This window comes from Patiria miniata, unplaced genomic scaffold (genome assembly GCF_015706575.1).
Source record: "Patiria miniata isolate m_02_andy unplaced genomic scaffold, ASM1570657v1 HiC_scaffold_20, whole genome shotgun sequence".
Taxonomy (NCBI): Eukaryota; Metazoa; Echinodermata; class Asteroidea; order Valvatida; family Asterinidae; genus Patiria; species Patiria miniata.
In genome coordinates, this window is record NW_024037059.1 from 25,990,428 (window position 1) to 26,014,604 (window position 24,177).

The window sequence follows — 24,177 nt, forward strand, 5'->3', positions numbered from 1 at the left end:
AGACTCACCAAAACAGCTGACTAAATGACACTCAAAAGTGACATTCTGATATTTCTTGTCTTATATCTGAACAGTATGACCCTTCTTGAATATCAGCAGGTTTGATTTTGTGGAAAGAGGCTGGCAGGGCTTTGATTTATGAGGGAAATAAGGGGGTAAAACACGGCAATGACAAACAGTAAACAGACTCAAAAACCAAGATGGCAAACTGCAAAAAAGGTAGGAAAGTCACATTTTCTTTGAAAGTGCTTTCAAAATTACAACTTTAGAACATTAATCAGAAGATAAAAGACTTCTTTAGCCTGCAAAAGTCACTTTGGTACTGGACAGTCTATTGCCAAAGTCAGTTTTGAACAGAACTTGTGAAAAATAGAGGTGTCCTAAAGATAAGGATTACCCTGGGCAAAAACCTCAATGTTACAGCTATTTCAGCACAAAAAGGTCCTATAATTGTGGATATTTTGCTGTCATAAATTTTCTTTTCTTTGGTGATTTGTTGTTGTGTAAGTACATGGCAGTAAACCAATGAGCATTCAAAAAAATTGACAGTGAGGCTTGGAAGGCATAAATAGTCTGGCACCATCCCATTCAACAGTTGACCATTTATAAAATACATTCAGGGAACACGATCAAGAATGGCTTCCTCGTGAAAAAGATGTATAGCCTGAGCCGAACATTATTATCGGCCAGGCCCCTAACCAGCTTGAAACCATGCATTTATAACTGCACCATCATACTTTGATCCCATTTATTATGACGTCTCCTCATGATAAAGTAAATAACTTTATGTACCACATGGCTGCAAAAATTGGTTATTGGTTCCAATGGCAGTAGGCCAATTTTTTGCTAGACCTGTTGCTAACTACTCAAATTTGGAGAGAAAATATATGGGAGTCCAGAGAGGCCACATAACCCAATCTAAAAACACATTAAAATTGTGCAGCAGCAGGATTTCAGTCAAACCAGTGAGTTTGGCAGTTTTGAGACATCATCTTTCATTGAAAAAAAAACTTTTTCATTTTGCCGACGCGCATGGCTACGCCGCGGTGACGCGCGCATACCAGAAACCGGAGACTTTTTTTTTTGGCCTTAATGAATTTGTTGTCTTTTCCACTCATAGGATATTGTATGCCGCAAACATCTGTTCACTAAGTCTGCCATGCGGCGGATCGTAACGTTCCTCTTTGGCCCACACACTGCACAGAACGAGGAGGTATGTAAGGCAGTTCCATGAGTGAAAAACAGTGCATTAAATGAAATCGGGTGACGGTTACCCAATAATGGCTGGTTCTTCATTACTCACTTCGAGCACAGATAGATTTTAGTTAATCTATTTTAATTTTAGTTAAACGTTAATCATGCTTCAAATACAGTCTCACAAAATGATCACCTAATTGATGCCATAATTCACATGACTTTTAACCTGTGTCCAATAGTAGACATTTCTGTTACAGAGAATACAGGAGAAAGTGTGGATTCGTAATTTAAGAATTTACAAGGCGCGAAGCGCCGAGTGAATTCGTAAATTAAGAATCCACACTTGCGAGTGTATTCTCTGACTTAAACCATTGCGTCAAAAGAAGTATTGTCATTAACAGTCCAGTGAGTGGAGATGAAAAGACTTGCATATCTTGTATCGTGGCCATTTAATTCGGCGTAACTTACATTCAAGGGAGTTATCCGAGGCGCTTATGTTATCAAATTTTATGTAATGGAAATTAACATTGTGGTGTGTTTCTGTTAATAATGTGAATCCTAGTCGCCACACCCGTGCAACCACGTTATTTTGGGTGTAGACTCTTTCACGTCAACATGGATTTGAATCAAGTGAAAACAAATTGAAAATGTTCAAAATGGATTAAGAATACGTAAAAAAAAAAAAAAAAATTACGTGGGAAAGAATGTTGTATCCAGACGCCACACACTGGTTGTGTATAGAGTCTATGGAGAGTCTATGAAGTGTTTCCGAACAAAAATGGAAATGTTTCTCGTTCCCAGATTCATGTCTTTTCAACATTTTTGCAATGACTAACCTTTATTGAGATGATATATGAGGAAAAGAGTGGCCTCAGGATGCAACAGTCTTTCCTTAACGTGTCATAAGTTTCATGTTGTCTATTCAGCTATATATGTTTTCAAGTACATTGTCCAAAATGCGGATTTGTAATTCTGAATCCACACTTTACTGAAGATTCGTCGTTCCGAATCCACACTTTGTGACCAGTGTGGCAGATTCGTAGTTCTGAATCCACACTTTTAACAATAGTTTGAAGTCATGGCAATGGTTTAATTTCTTGAGACTACTTATTGATTTTTTTGCCCGGCGTAGGATGTTCAGACGAGGCGATGGACGTCCCTGCAAACCAAAGAGTTCACTTATCTCCACACGATGCTGGCTGTCATGATCCTGTACTGTGACGTCTCCAAGTTCAGAACAATCGGTAAGTCTGGCTGTCTGTTGTATGGACTTTGTGCATAAGTACTGTACTACTCTATTGCCAGGAGCATGGTGTTTGTGCCCTTGGGCAAGACACTTAACTACAATTGCCTCTCCTCCCAGGAGTATGAACGGGTAGCTGTGAGGGTAGAGGACCGAATGTACGCTGTTATATAACTGACATACAGATCCTAGTCATTTGATTGGTGGAACTCACATCACGTGGCATTCGTTATTGCTCCCATTCACGCCGCAGCTCAAAAAGTACTATCCGCCCATGGGGAATGGGAAATACTATTCAACAGTTACGATCATGACGCGGTATTTGTGTGCAAATGAATGCTGGTGTGCGCGTTCAGCGTTGCGCGTAGCGCGTATTGTTCCAAGAGCCAGCGCTACAGCGTTAGGTTCAAACATTTTCGTGATGGGGTGGTTTTGAAGAGAGAAATAGATTGTTCTTCAGTTTTGTATTGAAAAAAAAGTTCAAATATATCAAATGACAAGGATCTATATGTCAGTTATATAAAACAAATATTGAGTGGCTTTAAATTGTGAAATGGGAGGAATATTATCGCTTGGTAAAATCTGGACTTTTCCAGTTCACTCGGCTTCGCCTCGTGAACTGGAAAAGTCCAGATTTTTCCTCGCGATAATATTCCTCCCATTCCACGCTGAGCCACTCAATATTTGTATAATATCGGCTGCTATGTGGTCTCGTGGCCTGATGAACGGAGAATATTTGTAAAGCATTTTGAGATCGTTGTTATAATGGAAAGTGGTATATAAGTATTACAATTTTGGCTAGGTACCATCCTCAATCCTCCAAAATCAATAGCGGAGTGACCATTGACTCAATCCTTTAAAATTCACTGTTAATGGGTTGAGGCAGTGCTGATGACATTCAGAAGCAGTGCGGATGATATCGAGCATAATGCAGGGCTCAGTTAATGCATGGCTGCAACATAAACAATGCAGGGTCCAAAATGAACGGACACTTTTTGCCATTCAGTCTCAATCTTCCAAAATCCTCCTAAACTGCCATGAGGATTTTGGAGGTTTGAGGATGGTTAGAGTTAATTTTCATTATTAGAATAGCAATGATTGAATTGGACTTATTGTGGATTACTGTTAATCCCCAGATCAAGGGGATTATCCACCGAGGCAGCGGACGTTGATCATTCCCACCAGTAAGCCGCTAGCCATGCCCAGCGACATGCAGCAGATCCTCTTTGCCACGGAAGGCATCAAGTACATCCGGGAGGTGAGTTTATAGGTTGCCGAGGTGACCATTCTTCTTACAAAAACCCTTCAAGGGTGCGTTTGAGCGTGTTACTCTTGCTACTCCTGAGTGCAGGAAAATGCTGCGTGCGTATCCCTCTCGGTGCTGGAGTGTACTCCCGGTATGACGGAGAGCATACTCTTGCTGACCCGCGGGTTGTACTCCTGCCGTTCGTGCACTCAGGAGTATACCCGTGTTAACACGAGTAAGATGTTCAAACACACCCCAAAAGTTTTATCAAGAACTGTTGGTATACTATTGGATGATTGTTTGTTGAGAAACTTACGATCAAGTCGTTGAAAAATCTGACTTTTCTGAAATACATTTTGTTTGCAATCAGTTGCACATCCGTGAACGAGTGTAAGCTGGTTAATCTGGTTCCCTGACCTGACAATGCCCCGATGTCTATAAATTGCTCTGTTTCGTCTAAAGTAGGGTTAGGGAACCAGGCTAAAAGAGCAGCATTTTTTTCTTGGTTTTTCCAGCATCTGGTCAGTGTAACAATATTTGCTATGAAACAACAGATTCTTTGTTGACTTTAACGTTCATCTTTTGTTGAAAACGGTCCTCGATCGTGGGTTTATGTGCTTAGTCAATGGGAGAGATTAAAGGGACAAATGAAAAACAATGGCTTGTCCTCTGGAGTTATGTAAAATACACTGAGTGTGTGTGTGTGTGTGTGCGAGAATTTGTATACCCATTCAAATCATGGACGTTGAACAATAGAGGACAATAGGGTCCACGATTCCCGAAAGGTCCACGAAAGAGGGAAGTGTACAAAACCGATTGGACCTGTTGCTAAAAAGTTGCAGGTGTATACACACTTGTGTATGTGGGCGGGTCGTCACCGGATTATGGGGAAGTTTGTTATTGTTAGGGAAATTAGGATCAAGTTATGGGGACTTTCTGCTGTCCCCATAGCATCTTCGGTCCCCATAATATTGTGGTGGGGAACTTCCCGGCCAAACCGAAGTTGATAGGGACCAAGTCTGACACCTATTAGAGTGTAGCTGATCTTCCCGAACCCAAGACAAGAGACCACTCAGAGCGACCTCAAAGCTGTTTTGGAGGTAATTTACCGCCGATTATGATGATTGTGATTACTCTCTGTTAATTGCACAAGAAATACACCTTGACAACAGGATTGTAGGCACAACAAATATGATTGTAATTTATTATACGATAATCGAGAAATATACAGTAATAATTGGGATTTAATTGGGCTCATCTATTACCAGGGTCACTTAATTATAGTTGGGAGACAACCCGGCCACTACTCATATAAGCAGCAACGCGCACAGTAATACACACCAATGTAAGTAATACACACCAATGTAAACAACGCGCGCTAATGTAAACAACATGCGCCAATGTAAGTAATGTACAGCAATGTAAACAATACATCTACCCCAATGTAGACAACGCGCGCCAATGTAAGGGGGCCGTATCATAAGTCCGACGCCTCATAGGTCCGACGCCTCATAAGTCCGACGCCTCATAAGTCCGACAACGGAAAAACGAGGCGTTTAATTTGTCGGACTTACGAGGCATCGGAGCTATGTGGCGTCGGACTTATGAGGTGTCGGACCTATGAGGCGTCGGACTTATGGGCCTTTATTTGGTTAGGGGATGCGATTTTGTCGGAGTTATGAGGCGTCGGACCTATGAGGCGTCGGACTTATGAGCGGACCCCAATGTAAGTAATGTACAGCAATGTAAACAATACATCTACGCCAATGTAGACAATGTGTGCCAATGTAAGTAATGTACAACCATGTAAACAATTACATCTACCCCACTGTAGACAATATGCACGCCAATGTAAGTAATGTACAGCAATGTAAACAATGCATCTATGCCAATGTAGACAATGCGCGCCAATGTAAGTAATGTACAACAATGTAAACAATGCATCTACGCCAATGTAGACAATGCGCGCCAATGTAAGTAATGTACAGCAATGTAAACAATACATGTCTGCCAATGTAGACAATGCACGCCAATGTAAGTCATGTACAGCAATGTAAACAATGCATCTACGCCAATGTAGACAATGCGCGCCAATGTAAGTAATGTACAGCAATTATGTAAACAATACAGACCTACGCCAATGTAGACAACGCGCGCCAATGTAAGTAATGTACAACAATGTAAACAATACATGAACGCCAATGTAGACAATGCACGCCAATGTAAGTAATGTACAACAATGTAAACAATGCATCTACGCCAATGTAGACAATGCGCGCCAATGTTAGTAATGTACAGCAATGTAAACAATACATATCCGCCAATGTAGACAATGCACGCCAATGTAAGTCATGTACAGCAAAGTAAACAATACATGTACGCCAAAATAAACAATACATGCCAATGTAAATAATACATGCCAATGTAAGTAATGTACGTAAATGTAAACAATACACGCCAATCTAAGAATGTACACCACGCCAGCATATAACTCGTTCAGCCTTGTACTTGATTACGCTTTTTCCATGCAAGCTAGTGTCAGCATCGCACAGTACATTCACTTATATGGCTGCGCGCATCAGCATTACACAGCGTAACTTACGCACAGTCAGGGCCTGTACACAGGGCGCGTCAGCATTACACAAAACTGGCCACGACTCAACTGAACCAAGTGGTCACGCGAGTACCCCTAATCTAATGTACGTATGCTAAACCATGCACACACTGAGCACTAAGCTCCGCCCAGTCACGCACGCACTACATGAACAGTTCATTCGAATAAAATCAAACTCCATTAGCACTAGATTTGATATAGTCCCCACACTTTCGGTTACACTACCATGGGACAACACGTGTGTAGTCCTCACAGTTACGGAACAAGAAGTGAACGAAAAATGCCGGAAAACAAGAGAACAATATCGTCCGTGATTCCAAGCATACGTCTGCGATTGGGGTCGTGTACAAAACATGTGGGGGGTCCTTCCATATAAAAAGTTATACAAACAAAAGAGGGACAATAGGATGTCCAAGATTGACGGTGTGAATACGGCATTGGAGTCTGGAGTGCTGATAATTACCCTCAGCTTCGCCTTGGGTAATTATCACCCATCCAGACTCAAAATGGTCTTTTAATACCTCCCAAACACACATTTATCCCTTATGGAACATGATTGCACACAGACAACAAAGGATAATCTTTTGAAAAACATGAAATGCGGGAAGCGCTGTGTTCTGTAGACCTCTGTTTTTGTCTTCATTCCCTGCCTTTTAGTTTGAAAGCTTGTATTTTCAATTATAGGTTGATATCTTCAAACCAAGTTGTACATGCACATCCACCCACCTCCCATTGTAACTAATTTAAATGTCGGTGTGTATATGATATCCATCAACTCACTCTTATGTATTATTATTTCAACATAATTGCCACCTGTAGTGCTATGGAAAATTTTAGATGGGGCAATAATATAAATGTCACCTGCATCATCACAACACAGTCCACGAGCAGAAGTGCATTTTCGTTGAAACAGTTTGTTGCCATGTAAGTCAACAGCCATCAACAAACCCTCATTGCTGTTGGTGTAAATAAGTCCCTTGTTGCTGAAGATCAAATGTGCATCAATCTTTAGAGCAGGCAGTGTTCTGACGAGGGAACCATCTGGGTTGTGTAGAGATATCTGTTCCTTGTCCTTGTAACCCACTGCTATCAGATTGCTGCTGTCCACTGCCATCGTCGGCGTGCCGTCCACGCCGGCCTCTTTACCCGGTAGGAACTGATGAAGGAGCTGGTATTCCTTGTTGAAGATCTTGACTGCAGGATTGTCTAGGATCAGAAGTTGATCATCCTTGTTGATGGCTAGAGCTGTTGGTTTCTGTATGTCATTAGGGTCATGGGGTTCGTTTGGTTTATCAGGGTCAGGTTTGTAGGTCTTTGTCGAAATCACCTTCCCCTCAGGATCCAGTGTATGCAGTTTATCACTGTATGCCACAACCATTTCACTTGTGGAGTATGCTGCAAGATGGTCTGCACCATTTACGGCTGGTAAGGTCTTATACTTCTCCCATTTCTCCTCCAAGAGCAGAGTCCCAAGCTGACCGTCATCTTTACTCTCCTTAAAGCCAAGGAATGACTTCCCATGCTTGATATCCAAACTCTTATGCACCTCCACCTGCTCATTCAAATCCCGCAGCATTTTCTTCTTGGACTCCAGGATCTCATAGCACGTTGCTTTAATCATCGTTTCATTCACTTTACCCACAATTTGCTCAGATGTTTCTGCATATGCAAATTCTGTATCTTGTTTAATGGCAATGGCCCTGGCCTCCGTTTTCAGTTGTTTTTCTTTATCTCTGATTTTGGCAATTTCTTTTTCTGCTTTCTGTGAAATTTGAGAGTACGTTTTTGCCAGCATCTTGTCAAGTCTGTAACGTGATTGACCTGAAGAGGGGTTGGCAGAAACAAATTTTTGAATACAATCTTCTGTTTTAGATACAGATTCATTTACTTCTTGTTTATATTCGGTGAATGCCTCATCAGTACTGTTGTGAGAATGCATGGATTCTTTGTGGTCAAAGTTTGTGCATTCATTGCATATGAGGACTTCACATGAGTTACAATACAGACAGAGATCTTGATCTGGATGCTCGCGACATTTGGGAACTATCTTGAGTTCAGTGTCAGTTATTTCTTGGGACTCAACAGGTAGCTCTGTCAAAGCCATAATCTTGTGAGTTCTCAGTGATGCCAATCGATTGTGTGCCTTCTGGCATTCTTGACAGAGATAATGCTTGCAATCCATGCATCGAGAAATGGCTTCATTCTCCTCATCACATGCCTGACACATGACTTTTAACCCCTGACCTTCAGTCTGTTCCTGTTGATTGACATCCTTTGAACCTCCAGGTAGCATGTCCACGCCAGCTTCAGTCAGGGTAGTTTCCTTTCGACACAACGGACAGACGATATTCTTGTCGTCCTTATTTTGTGTCAGTCTGAGTTCTTGCAGACATTTCAGGCAGAAGCTGTGTGAGCAGTCTAGCATCCTAGGATCGTTGTACTCAGTGTAACAGATAGGACATTCTTGAAGTTCCTTTTGAGTCTCATCCAAGACTAGATCGGTCACACCCCCCTCTGCCATCTCAAGTGGTCAGTAATACTCTATAAGAATGACAACAAATCTTTAAATGTATGTTAACTTGGCCTAGAGTGGCTGATGTTTAGTGGCGTACTCCACTAACAGTAAATATGTATGCAAGAACTATTTTATGCTGATGAAATCAACATCATGTACTGCACATACAAACATGTAACAGTACTGGTTCAGATATGAATCAAAGGAGAGTCAATGTTCTCTTGGATACAGAGCCCATTGCCATGGGGGTTCCATGGTGCTTTTTTATTTTCTTTACTGCATACTGTATTACTATACCTCATACATATTCATGACCAAAAGCTGAAATCTTACTGGTCAATGCAACATCACGTGCCAGGTGCTATTTTTGCTGTTTACCAAACGCACGCACCAGTATTCACGCACAGGCTAAATACGCACAGAACGCTGGTATACGCTGATGAATTCATGCTCTGATTGGATAGATTTTGCGTGACCTGTGACCTGCAAGTCTTCAGGGCCACGACCCTGCAAGGAATTTAAACGGCCGTTAAGACTGAGTCATCACTCTTTTTCCCATTTATAAATGTTTTTTTTCCATTGAAAAGGGTAATAATGTAGGAAAATTTGTAAAACGTATTTTTTTTTGTAAATTTTCCATTCTCGTTACTTGCTCAGGCTCCGTTTTGAATTCACGATGAGTCAAATTGCATATTATGCGACGCTCAAAATTTGTCCACATGGTCCAAAATAAAAAATATATCACATCCGGTATAGGATGTGTGCATTTCTTTGGGAAAGTTTTCAAATAGCATTTGCGGGCATTGGCTAACAGAAACTGCGGTCTTAAACAGTCATGATAAGTTAACCAGAATGTCATCCCCACTTCCTTCACAAGATTCTGTGAAGCTCATTAGCGTGTCCCAGTGCCCTGTTTGCAGGCCGGGCAGGGGGTACGTACGAGCGAACCTATAGCTACACATGAAAAGATGGTTGCACACGTAAATGATAATTAGTGTTTTCCGGAGCTCAATGATGCCGAATTGGAGAATATATTGTGAACAATAAAGATGCCTCCTGTATTAAAAAAAACAATAGTATTTACAACCGTAGTTACTGTATTGTAAACAAACTGAACGTTTCGGAGGTTGAGCGTTATTTTTCTGGTGAGCTAGACAAGTTTTTGTCGATGATTTTTTGCCCGCAAGGTGCACTGCAGGAAAATTTGGCAACTGAATATGTATGAGGTATAGTAAAACACATATAACATGGTTTATTTTGGGTGGACAGTCGATATTAGCTCCCCTCAGTACTGGAAGTTGACAAACAAGTTCCCGAGGCAAAACTTCCAATACCCAGGGGAACGAATATCGACTGTCGATCCACCCTCAAACCATGTTATATTTGTATGACATCATCCACTTACTTGTACAACGTATTGTAGTTGTTTTCTAGGTACAGTTGGAAAGTCTTTTCCTGTATGCACTCTAGCTGTCAGCAGATTATCAGCCACACCCTACTTGCACAGCACTACTGTACGTTTCTGCACACGTACGTGTACTATGTACATGTACTAACATACACCATCACTTCCTAGCTAAGCTTCCGTTGTGACGTCACAGTTGAACTGCTTTCCTCATGAACATATTTCTCATCTTGGGAATTCCCCGATTTGTATGAAAAGCTTTTTTTCATAGGACTCGTACCTCTGACCTCAAGCATACATACATGTACGGTACTTGTATGTTGTTGTCAGTTGTGTACGCACATGTATATGCCCATTCTTGTTCACTGTACCCGGCTGCTCTTGTGCATGGTGTATGGGTCTGTGTATTACAGTTCTAAAATAAATATTGAAACAAGACTTTATGATGGTAACATTTCTAGCAAATGGTGATGAATAAGGCCCACCTCATATTTAAAGTTTCAAGAAATATAAAAACATTGAAGGGTCCATGAAATGATTTTTTACTCTGGAGCATATTTGAGGAAATTATCCATTCTTCTTAAATATATAAAAACTATGAGTCATCTTTCTTTCTTTTTTGGTGATCTATTTTGCAAAGCGCACTTTTTTAATCATTTACAATGTTTCATGCTTTTTCTGAAAACAGAGGGCGCCTAGGGCTGCCAACTTTGAGTAAGAGCTGAGAGTGAGAATTTGGCGATGGAGCTGGATCAGAACTAATGCAAGCACGAAGAGTGAAGCCCTAAAAGCATGGGTATGGGCCCCGCTGAAAGGGCTCCCCCCAAAAAAACAAAAATTCGATTGTAGACGATCTGTTGTGCGATCTGAGGCAATTTCCGACCACTTTAACCAATTTATTTTAACAAAAGATCATCATTTAAACATCATTTTTCCAGGCTATTTTGTGTAAGCGTGAGAAATCCTGCGGGGGCGCGAGAGAGTGTGAATCACCTGAAATGCGGGAGTCTCACCATTATGTATGAGAGTTGGCAGGCTTGGGCACAGTTATTGTGATGTCACTTTAGACCCTCAACCTTCAGATTGGAGTTTTTCTTCAAATTGTAAACCCATAATTCTGCTTATTGAAAACATTTGTGCTGATTACAATGTAAAGCTTTCTCAAAGTCTTGCTGTCATGTACTGAAATAACAAATGAATCACTGAAAGCAGAATAGTAATCCTATCCAACCCCCATACTTCTGGTGACTGTTTATGCTGTCGCAGATGTGACACAGAAGTTTCTGTCTTGAATGAGGTACTTCAAAGTTTTGCTCATGAAATTGGCCGGAGCATAAAAACCAAAAAGTCGCCGAACTGCACTAAAAATGGCAATATAGGATTAGAAAGTAAAGTTAAATGGGACACCAAAACAATGATTGCATTAAAGCAAATTCCATTTTATGCCATTAAAATGTAATAGAAAACTGTACTATCAAAAACCCTCCAACATCAAATACAGTACATATTAAATAGTCATTTTACCATTTAGTGTAATAGCCCTCCTCCACAATTAAAATTCACTTCCATTCATCATCCAGTGGTCAAAACCCATTCAGTTACAAAAAAAAAAAAGATTTGAAAATAGTTCTTTACAAAATTGGAGAAAAATTCGCCCTCCAGACTTATGCTATAGATCTTTATCGTGCTGCCGCCATTTCAGTCATGTTCCCTGTGTCCAATAACAGTACCGAATGATAATGTTTTTTGTTCAAAAAGGAACCAGACTATTTTCCCTTCCAGCCTCGCTTTGGTTACGTTGATTTGAATGGGGAAAAATCAAGATGGCAGCAACATGATAATGGTCAATATGACCAAAATTAAACATATTACTGTGGTGGAAGCACGTTTCTTCACATGTACATGTACATGTAGTATGCTTTTATTCAGTACTCCGGACTTTCAACCAAGTGGGTTTTCTATAGTTAAAGTTTACAACATTATCGCTATGAAAACACTTTAAAATGTATCGCTATTATTCAAAACATAACGTTGATAATTAAAAATGTGGCAACATTGCTTCACCAAGGTTATCCTCGCCCACTTGGGGTCAACATGCAAATTGAGGTCAAAGTAATACAAATTAGTACATAACCCTTTTACCGTCGATCGTTAGAATTCGTACAATATGAATATTCAAAACCGGACTGTACATGTATAATGAACCCTTCTGAAAAATACGTCACTATTGAAGGTGCACTGATCCTTTGTAAGATTCACAGCAATGTTATACGATGATAAAGCCATCATGCTCATTGAAAAAAACCATGACTCTACCCAGCTCATCGCGTGGCACCCCGCTAGTGTAAAAGCTCATGAACCAGATTTAGCCTAAGAGTTTAGACACCAAAAAACAATCAGTATCATAACTTTAAATTAGTGAAAAGTTCACACTTTCCAACCTTTCTTCTGGAAATAAGGTGTAGGCCTTCACCTTTAATTTTCATTGTTTTTTTTTTAACAGTTTGTGTATTAAAGCATGTTTTTGAAACCCATTAAGTTATAATGCATTAGAAAGTGTGTATCGAAGCCAGAAGAGATCAAATTGTCCACACATTTTTCCATGGGTGGCAGTGAGGCCCAGTGCAGTTTAAAGAGGCAGTCTAGTATCTGGACCCCATTTGTGGTGCTTGGCCTGGGTAACCATAAGTAGTGGTTGATTAACTCAAGATAAAGTGGTATTTTTTTTCAATAGCAATCATTGGCAATGAAAGGTTTGTTTTTACTGGTGAAAAAAACAATGTTACGCCGTCATTGAAATGCAGGTTCAAAAGATAATAAACTACAGCAAGAAGGAGAGAAATAGTCAAACTGTTTGGGTAAATAAATGGAGAATCATCATTTTTATTCTGAGGCTACAAATGCCAAGTTAAATGCCTGGTCAATTACCCAAGACCAAACTACTAAAACCAAAGGTTCCTTATGATGCATATGCTGGTAATACAAAGCAGTATAAAAGTTAAGATAAAAGGGGCATTCAATTTAAAATGTTGGGCAAAACCAAGATACAAAGAGGGCTTGGTTGGAAAGTTAAAGTTAGTGTTTCCGAATCTCCAATAAGAATGAAGCTGATCTACATTGTAATCTCAAAAGAAATGTAATCGTTTGTATAGAACATTCCAAGGTATAACGATACAATCTTATGGAGCTGGCCCTCCATGATTTGCGTTTATTTTGGAAAAGTTTAGCAAATCTATTTCAGCCCAATTTAAACATTTAAACCTTTAGCCACGTCACACAGGCTGCATGCCACCTGCACCAGTGTTTGCACTCAAGCATGTTAGTTACAAGAATATACATTAAATAATTATGGCGCACAGCAAACGAAGGGCAGCATCGACACTGATCTACAAAGAAGATCATTCATAATGGACTGTCTTTTGCTTTGTAAATAAAATGGTTTAAAGGTGTCCTTTAGTATTATTAATTGTGTGTGAAATGCATACGAGGGCAGATACAGCAAACATATTCAGTGCGGGTTTGGTTTAAACATTTTGGAAAATTAATTGTAAATGGATTCAGAATGTGTATCATTTCAATGTTTAAATGGAACCCTTTACCACCAACCACGCACAAGGGCAACAGCATGTGTGCCTCTCATATCCTAGCTGCTCTACTCATATTCATAATACAAAACAGTCTCAATATTTGAGAAAAGTGCATAGAAACTACAGTGAACCAATTAAGTTACAAAGAAGGCTTGGTTGGGAAGTTTATCTTGCTGAAGATTGTGTTTCTGAAAGTCCAATAAGAATAAAGCTGGTCTCAATTGTTTAAACAAAAAAGGGATCTATTGTAAAGAACATGGAGTACATACTTCGTCTCATGGAGATAGCCCTCGATGAACAGACCATTCTATTTGGCAGCGCCCACCATGTATGTGGGCAACAAATCGTTCACCTCTCCTATGTTCAATACCGGTATTACATGTGCCAGACGTACACATGTCATACATGCCAATGCATGCACATGACAAATTTGTACACACCTATGTCGGGCATAAATCATGGCTGTGATTGATCAAAACTTCCTGGAGTGGGGCGTGTGGATTTGTCTATAATTTCCCATCTGTTTTCATGACAAATGGTGGAGTATGGTACATGTACTGGTAGCTGGAAATATAAATGAATGTTGCCTGATCAGTATTTACACTTGTACCATATCTTTAAGCAATACATGTAGCTCAGTAGAGAAGAACTTGCGACACATGCGGGTTTTTTTCTAGACTAATTGGAAATATTTAAAAAAAAAATTCAACCTACAATGTACATAGAACACCTCATGTAAAACATTTATAGTTGTATTTCTGAGGTGATGTTATCAGTTTGGGACAAATTTTGTCATTTTGGGAAATGGGAAGTTTTAGAAAAAAAATCAAACTAGCGCTTCCATTTAAAAAAAAACATGGATGTATGTACAACTGTACAAGCTCCAAATAAGTTTGCACATATGACTACGGTTGATGTACATGTGTAAGATACTAAATGTAATATAACACATGTAAACTTTCTATGTACATGTATACAATCCCATATCTTGCTCAAAGTGTTTCAAGTCTGTCCTGTTTTTGAAGTTGCAATCAGAAAGTTTCTGTACATTGCACATGTCCATGGATGCATGGAGCATCAATAATTTTCATGGATGTTTTGAAGATATAAAATGTCTTGATACCATTTTCGTATATTTTTTTCTTTTTTATTCCCTGCCTTTTGTTTTGATCGCTTGAACTAAACCAAGTGATACATGAACATGCACGTAGACCCAAAGTACAGATATGTACCTGTAACTGCTAATTTATGTGCAGGTGTGTATGTGATATCAGAATTACCCTGACAGTCCAATGAAGCAATGCACTTGCCATCTGCACTGAAATGGCAGATTTGATTTGAGGCCAAAAGGTAAATATCACCTGCATCATCACAACACAGCCCACGAGGATCACTACAACTTTGATTAAACAGTTTGTTGCCATGTAAGTCAACAGCCATCAGCCAACCCTCATTGCTGTTGGTGTAAATAAGCCGCTTGTTGCTGAAGATCAAACGCGTATCAATCTTTGGAGCAAGCAGTGTTCTGACGAGGGAACCATCTGGGTTGTGTAGAGATATCTGTTCCTTGTTCTTGTAACCCACTGCTATCAGATTGCTGCTGTCCACTGCCAGGCACGTTGGCGTTCCGTCCACGCCGGCCTCTTTCCCCGGTATGAACTGATGAAGGAGCTGGTATTCCTTGTTGAAGATCTTGACTGCAGGATTGTCTAGGATCAGAAGTTGATCATCCTTGTTGATGGCTAGAGCTGTTGCTTTCTGTATGTCATTACGGTCAAGGGGTTCGTTTGGTTTATCAGGGTCAGGTTTGTAGTTCTTTGTAGAAATCACCTTCCCCTCTGGATCCAATGTACGCAGTTTATTAGTGTGTGCCACAACCATTTCACTTGTGGAGTATGCTGCAAGATGTTGGGAATCGAAACTAGTTTGTGAAAAGGTCTCATCTCTCTCCCATTTCTCCTCCAAGAGCAGAGTCCCAAGCTGACCATCCTCTTTACTCTCCTTGAAGCCAAGGAATGACTTCCCATGCTTGATATCCAAACTCTTATGCACATCCACCTGCTCATTCAAATCCCGCAGCATTTTCTTCTTGGACTTCAGGATCTCATAGCACGTTGCCGTAGTCATCACTTCATTCACTTCACCCAGAATCTGCTCAGACGTTTCTGCATACGCAAATTCTGTATCTCGTTTAATGGCAATGGCCCTGGCCTCCGTTTTCAGTAGTTTTTCTTTATCTCTGATTTTGGCAATTTCCTTTTCTGCTTTCTGTGAAATTTGAGAGTAAGTTTTTACCAGCATCTTGTCAAGTCTGTAACGTAAATGACCTGAAGAGGGGTTTGCAGAAAGGAATTTTTCAATGCACTCTTCTGTTTTAGCTACGGATTCATGTACTTCTTGTTTACATCTGCTAACCGCCTGGTCGATACTGACGTGAGAATGTATGGATTCTTTGTGATCAATGTTTGTGCATTCATTGCATATGAGGACTTCACATGAGTCACAATACAGACAGAGATCTTGATCTGGATGCTTGAAACACTTGGGAACTTTCTTGAGTTCAGTGTCAGTTATTTCTTGGGACTCAACAGGTAGCTCTGTCAAAGCCACAATCTTGTGAGTTCTCAGTACTGCCATTCGACTGTGTGCCTTCTGGCAATCTTGACAGAGATAATGCTTGCAATCCGCGCATCGAGAAATAGCTTCGTTTTTCTCATCGCATGCCTGACACATGACTTTTAACCCCTGACCTTCAGTCTGTTCCTGTTCATTGGCATCTCTTGATCCTACAGGTAGCATGTCCACGCCAGCTTCAGTCAGGGCAGTTTCCTTTCGACACAACGGACAGACAATGATCTTGTCGTCCTTATTTTGTGTCAGTCTGAGTTCTTGCAAACATTTCAGGCAGAAGCTGTGTGAGCAGTCATACATCCTAGGATCCTTGTACTCAGTGTAACAGATAGGACATTCTTGAAGTTCCTTCTGAGTCTCATCCAAGACTTGATCGGTCACACCTCCCTCTGCCATCTTGCTCAGTTGTACTCTACATGAACCATATAAGAGTGAAAAGAAAAACAAACATTCAACTTATGCATTCTATAAGATACTGTATAAATATTGACTGACTCATGGTAGTGGAACGCCACTATAACAAACATTGTTGGATCCACAGAAAGTGTTCGTAATAACGATTGTTCGATATAGTGATTTTGAACTGCTAGTACCCTCTTTTGACCAATAGTGAAATGTCATTTCTCACATCCCGCGGCTGCACGAGGATTCATCACGAAACTTTAGCTAGTGGTTTTCCCTTTTATTCCTTGGGCCGGGTGGTTTCCCTTAATTTTGTTCGTTGGGAGAGTAATAGCCATCTGTCGCTCTTCGACATTCACACACGAGGTAATATGGGTCGTTCGATGTTTGGGAATTAAAAGTGGCCCAAATAGTGTTTAATCCATGTACAACTGGTAGATTTTTTGTGTGAATCTGTTGACTGTTTTCAACAACAATGTTCGGTACGTTTTGTACAATAAAACTGGGAGCCAATGATGATATTTTTGGTAAAGCCGAATGTTTGGTATAGCTGCGTTTGGTAAAGCGGCGTTCCACTGTAGTTCACTAACAGTTTGCATACATGTAGATGTAAATATGTTTTTAAATCTCTTCAATTTTATGTACTGGTAGATGAAATTAAAAACATACAGTATGCACAATCAATCAAAGGACATCATGACAGCTAATGTTTCTTCTTCTTGGATACATGAGAGCAACTAATGCAGACTGTCATGGTGCTATTTATTGTACTCGCCTGTGTGGCTGCATTAAATGAAAAACCATATCTGCAAACATCAACAAACAAAACTACCAAATTACTTTGAAATACAAAAGTCTGAATATTATACAAATAATGAATGTTTGTGAGTGCAATGGTAAGAATAATTTCATCTATTGCACGAACGTGAATCGTTCATTATTTGTTTTAAATAACACCTGAATAAATCCTTGTCATCGGATTGGGTTGACTTCTAAAAGCCAATTTATTCAGGTTAAAAACTGTTTAAAAATTTGACAAGTTCATCATATTTATATTAATGCAAACTGTTCGACAGGTTAAGAACAATCGGATTCAATTTATCTCGATCTAAAACAGCGCCACCAGCAGCAGAAGTGACACCATGCAATGGAAGTTCTATTTACTGTGCAATAGAATTTCCATTCACAGTGTAATAGAACTTCCATTGCACTGTGCGCTGCGCGCCACGTACGCACTGTGCGCGCCGTGCGTTGGTACGAATAATTCAATGACATGTGATCAACGATCCACCAATCAGATGACTGGGATTTATTCAGATGTTGTATACTGTTTGCAATCAATCACACTGTTCACACATCTATGAACGGGTACAAGCCTTCTAGACTGATTCCCTGACCTTACAATGCCCCGAGGTCCATAAATTGCTCCATTTCAATGTAAGGGAACCAAACTACAAGGACTGTTTATGATGATTGTTTTTCTTGGTTTTTCTAGCGTCTACGAACCCAAAACATCAAACAAGTCAGTGTAACAACATTTGCTGTAAAATACTAACCCCCAAAATCCATCCATTTCTGATAATTACAGCAAAGGCAAATGTTGTATATTCCCTTTAACATTGTCCACCTACCTACAAGTTCAACAGGCCTGTTTATGGGTACAGTTTGAAGTCGTTTCCTGCATGCAGTCTGTCGGCAGTATCAGCCACACCCTACTATTACTACAACAGCACGATTGTATGTTGTGTACACGGATTGTCCAATAGTGAATAGTGCCTAATTGCTACCACAGTCAAGTGCACAGCAACGGCTGTCGTTATGACGCCACAACTGTTTCGTCATGAACACAATTTCTCATATGGGAAATTCCCGGGTTTTTATGAATAGCTTTTCATGAGACACCTTTGGCCTCAAGCATATTGTTGTTGGTTGTTGCTAGGTGTTCAGTACTTGTACATTGTACCCAGCTGCTCTTGTGCATGTAGATAAATCGATGTATAGAAAAAGTTTATGAGGATAACCTTTATGGGTTATTCCACCGGGTTGGGAAACAATGTGTGACATATATGACCAGATTATGAAAAGTATGAATGCCTTGCTTGCAGTTGCTAAAATCTCCATTCACTTCCGAAAATCGGTCATTCAGTTTCCTCTGAATTTGAATGCATGATCTTTAATCCCATTTGAACTCAACAAAAGTTCAGTCGTTTTCCTCCGTGCATTCCGTTTTGAGAAACAGACGACCAATTACGTTACCTTTGCATTCATTTACGCAAGCATACCTTTTCTGAATTGATTTCTGGTACAGCTAATTTGATTGACGGTAAATGAAAATAAAACCCCTAATTTTTTCTCAGTGGTGCCGAATGCATTAATCTTAAAGTGAAATAGAATGGTAAATGTTTGAAATCGCCCTCTAAAAGTGAAAAAGAAGTCTTGTAAACGAATCTGAATAGACATAAACAAAAGGTGCTGCTCAATTGATTGAACTGAAATGGAATTGAATGCTCTGGTAGCGAAAATGAAATGCGTGTTCAGAGCGATTCTCAAATTCAGACGAAAATAAATGACCGATTTTCAGAAGTGAATGAACCTTTTAGGAAATTGGCCGGGAAAACCTATATTTGTTGTTGGGTGTTTCACTACTGCAGAAAGTTTTAAATCATTTGAATGTATTTTGCCATATATGAGCAAAAATGTCATTCTGATGTAACATTGACACCGTGTCAATGTAAATTTCTGTAAAACAATTCCCTTTATGTACTTCTTACTATACATGCAACACTCTAAGAACAACTTTCATTACGGTATTTGGGTATCAAATGGAGCAGAATTTATAGCTTAGTTGTGGACGTCACATTGACACCGCGCCGTGTCAACCCTAAATGTCACACTTCCACTGAGTGATTTGGACACCGTTACGTCTATATGTCGTTTCTGCTATATTTGAACCCTGACTATACCAAAACAAAAGCTTTTCTTGGTGCATTAGGTGTCCAGTTATAAATATGCAATGTCAGTTTGGGTATTATTTTACATGTGTAAAAAAAAATGCCCCCCCCCCAAAAAAAAAGGATTTGGTTGTAACATTGACACTGTCACCGTTACATCCGAATAATTCATTTTTGCTCATATTTTTGTCAAAGTCCATTCAAATGATTTCAAACTTTCACAATTATTAAAATACCCTCAGACAAATATTATGTTAAGCAATTGTTTAGAATGCATTGATACTTTTAATAATATAACCAAATATTTGGATGTACGATGCACTGTTTCCCAACCCGGTGGAATGCCCCTTGTATCAGATGGTAATCAGTTGCACCTCATACGCATTAATGCTTCAAGAAATGTTAAAACATTCAAATGTAATGAATGTACAAATGCTATTCTACCAAAACATTTGCAGGTCATACTGATGTTCCGTGAAGTACCCAATGCAACCACTGCACTGCTGGACATGCTGCTGCATTGTTGCTACTGCAACGACACATTCACCTTGTCCGTCATGATGATGATCCACGTAAGTACAATTCCTTACAATTCAAGTTGATCCAACAAATGTTTAACTTGTACTGTATGTTTTTATTTTAATCCCCCAAAAGACCAACTTTTTTCGAGAGGGGGGGATAGAGGGCATCTGCAACCTTCGAGATTGTCGTTCAGCAAGTAATTCAAAATTTGTTAGGATGGGCAGATTTTTCATTCTATGTCTCATTCATATTTATGAACATTGTTTTAAAGGTAGAGTAGATCATTTGCAGCTTTACAAAAAGTAACTGACAAAGTTATTGTTGAAAAGCTTGCTATGAGTTGAATCTGTGAATGGGTGCCATTTGTGTTTAATTTGTGTCAAGGAAATGCTTTGTGCAGATGGTTTGTGCAGACGGTTCGTTAAAAATTTCTTTTTTAATTTTACTGTGCCAAGCGATAATTTCTTACTATCTGCAGTATTTGAATGTTATTAAAGGCACGTTGATGTAGGAATGTTGGCAATGACCCAGAAACGTATTTAACGACAAAAAGTAAAAAATGATCCTATGGACCTTTTAAATATAACAAGGGAGATTGAAATTTGAAACGCTACAATATTTGCCAGGATTGTTTCTCTTTGTTGTATTGATTTTTTTTATTTATTGTCTCTCCACCCTGATTGGTCAATACAGGGTCAGGTGTCCTCGGCGCCCACCAATGAGCTGAAGCACATCTTGATTCTCCTCCTGGAGCTGTTGATGATGGAGGACCCCCTGCAGGGCAAGCGCCTCAAGCTAGCCGTGGAAGGCAACAACAACAATGGCCTCTTGGGTAAGGAGCACTCATCTCTGTATATACTGACTGAGTAGGGTGAAGCCACTCGGACGCCATCTTGGGAGGCCAAGACATATGGATTATTGTATCAATGTGGGGCCACTTTTTTCATGTGCCTGTTACATCTGATATCTGTGATTATATAATTCTCATGCACTCCTTGATGCAGTCATCCTCCAAGAGTGATTGTGAATAGCAAACTACCTACCCAACAAATAAAATGTTTAAAGTCATTCTTAATGCTACTTGAATAAGGTAATAAATGTGTAATTGACTGGTTTTAAACGAGTCCGTTTAAGACTGGCTGGGGGAATGGACGCTGATAATAGCCCGAGCTGAAGGGAGGGATCTTAGTAGCGACAAGGCCCCTAGCCAGTCATAAACAGGCTTGTTTAATACCAGCCAAGCACATATTTATTCCCATTCACAAATATCTTTTCGGTCAAAGAGTCAAAACAAGTTAAAAAAAAATATATATTTCCATTGATTTTTTTCAACAATTTTAATTCATGTTTTTTTTAAACACCCAAGGTAACAGGGACAAGAATTGTCACACTTTAGACCAAAAATGTATTGTAACGTACAAGCTGAAAAACTTTTGTGAACTAACTTCCTTGCAAACTGACTTTTTCATCGTTAAAATTAATCTCACTATTTCTGTGCTATTGTCTCACAGAGATCATCCGTAAATGTACGTCCACGGACAGCCGTCGGTCCTACCAGTGCATCAAATTCCTGGTCCATCTGTCCAACAAATGCTCCATGGCCAAAGAGTATCTGATGACCATCTCGGTCCGGTGGCAGTGGGCGGTCAACTGGCTCAAGAAAAAGGTAAGAACTTCTCCTCAATATGTAGTTTTTTTAAGGTTCAGTTAACTGGGTATATCTCTGAGTCAAAAGGTTTAATTTTCCAAGTTAACCAAGTCAATAGGTGTTACTTTTCTCGTTAACCAAGTCAAAAGGTATAACTATCCAAGTTAACCAAGTGAAAAGACTAGCTTATTATATAAACAGTATTTCAACCTCGGTTACTTGTAAGCAAGCTGACTCAAAGGCACATAGTATTATTTGCATTTTTCCCAGAAGTAACCTAGCAAATTATTATCGAAAAACTTACTTGGATTAAAGATCGTACTGGTACTTAACACCTCGTGAAATGTTTCCGTCTGGCTTGCTGTCATTTAGAAGCAATTAAGAAATGTAGGTGATTTCCTACGATCTGTCAATTGGCTGATCTTTTATTTTTATCCCAGAAATTAATACAAGAATCTATAGCAACTTTCTATCAAGACTAGACAATTAATGTGCTTATTTTGTTATGTTGCTGTTTTGCATAGATGAGCGAGCACTACTGGACGCCGCAGAACGTCTCCAACGAATCCAGCACGGGACGGTCCTTCCAACGCACCATGAGCGCTCAGGACACGCTGGCCGAAGCCACCGCTCTGTTGGATGAGCTCAACACCCGTGACGACGACGGTGAACACATCGAAAACGACGAAGAGGAGGAGGAGTACGTCGAGGGGGACTCCAACACCAAGATGGAGGTCAACGGGTCGTCAGAGGGGTCAGAGGTCAACGGGAATGAAGACAGCTCCGAGTCTTCCAAGACGCTGGTTCAGGACGACGTGGGCGACTTGGACGACATTGATACATAACGTTTTTTTTTTCTGTTTCAGAATTTGTAGCCAATAGAAGATGGTCCCTTACTCCCGAGGTCATAAGTTAGAGGTTATTACAGGTCAGGTCATAGGAAACCAAGGGCCAGTTGCGTATTTGTTTTTGCTGAAACATCGTTTTTTAACCAATCACATCACGCACCCTAACATGAATATTTATCACGCTGTGTGGATGGAAGACACTTAAGTTCTCGTAGTGTTTTCCCTGTAATTAACTTATGCCAACCAACAAAAATATGTCATTAAATTGGACAAGGGTTCAAACCACAGACTTTGCGTTCCATTGTTCACTTCATTATCTCCTAGATAGGTCAATCCTGCTTTAGCTAGGCTGGGAGCTCTCAATTGTTGAAAACAGCCACTTGACTGAAAGGACAACTTGGCACAGAAAGTCTGTTTGCATAGGGTGTTAAGCAGACAATGAATGCTTAATAACAATATTTTTTGCCCACAAGTCAGAAGTTATAATAACTTGCATGCTTTGTACCTTGAGAAACCTGTATTTGCTGAGCAGATATTTTCCATGCTTACCAGATTTCTGTTGGCCGCTGTTCCCGTTCAGTCATTCACTCTAGTCACTGTAAGCCATAATTTTGTGTGTCACACAAATTCTTCTATTTTAAGCCAATATAGGACAAAGTTTGTTTGTTATTTTTTTATTTTGACTCGAGTGTAGTTTGTAGAAGCAATAATTTTATAAGGACACAATTTATAGCATGGTATGTGTGTCGTTTTGCCGTAAAGTCGCACAGCAAGGGATGCAAAAGTGACAAAAATTTATTTAAACCTGAATTTAAACCTTTTGTCACACTGATTCTTTTTACTAGATGTTTTGCATAGTAACTTGGTCCATTTCTAAACGTTACCACTCCCTGGTCCTACAAATTCCATCAGAATTTTTTTGAAGGATTTTATAGGATTGAGGAAAGTTGGGCCTAGCTAATTGGGGTTTTTTTTGGCACAGGGGTTGATGCACCTATGAAGTTTCAAGTATGACTATTTGTTTTGTGCACTGTGTTTTATTTTGTAGGATTCAGGAATTTTCTATCAAAAGTGCTGCGGGATTTACGGTGAATTTCTTTTTTGTTTCTGTTTATTGATTACCCCACTTGATTAAATCGAGTTGCCAAATAGTTTATGCATTGAAATAACTTTAGATCAAATAACTCTACAAAGATTTTTGAATCTGAAATCTATGCATAGAGTAAATTCTTCGCTGTAAAAATACTGAATTCTGGCATCTTCAAGCAAACTTGAATCCTCGATCCTGATTGGTTGATTCATGACAACAACATTATCCATTTCGCAGTCTGGGTATCGCGCTATTCTTAGATGCGCACTACTGCCTAC

At 39.7% G+C, this 24,177-nt stretch overlaps 1 protein-coding gene across 1 annotated transcript; it reads left to right on the forward strand.

Moving 5' to 3' along the window:
• Positions 1-1,171: 1,171 nt before the first annotated feature.
• Positions 1,172-22,920, forward strand: LOC119729355 (ubiquitin carboxyl-terminal hydrolase 24-like). The gene is made up of 7 exons (XM_038201980.1): positions 1,172-1,213; positions 2,330-2,441; positions 3,577-3,698; positions 20,250-20,363; positions 21,007-21,145; positions 21,825-21,979; positions 22,486-22,920. The coding sequence occupies exons 2-7, from the start codon at positions 2,390-2,392 to the stop codon at positions 22,804-22,806; spliced, it is 903 nt and encodes a 300-aa protein (XP_038057908.1). The 5' UTR covers positions 1,172-1,213; positions 2,330-2,389; the 3' UTR covers positions 22,807-22,920.
• The last annotated feature ends 1,257 nt before the right edge of the window (positions 22,921-24,177 follow it).

What these genes read in the sequence shown, in the direction of transcription:
- LOC119729355 (XM_038201980.1), top strand. Translation starts at nt 2,390, where the DNA reads ATGCTGGCTGTCATGATCCTGTACTGTGACGTCTCCAAGTTCAGAACA. An exon ending in CTCCAAGTTCAGAACAATCG is followed by an intron (nt 2,442 to 3,576) that starts GTAAGTCTGGCT and finishes GTTAATCCCCAG; the next exon opens with ATCAAGGGGATTATCCACCG. An exon ending in CCGTCATGATGATGATCCAC is followed by an intron (nt 20,364 to 21,006) that starts GTAAGTACAATT and finishes TGGTCAATACAG; the next exon opens with GGTCAGGTGTCCTCGGCGCC.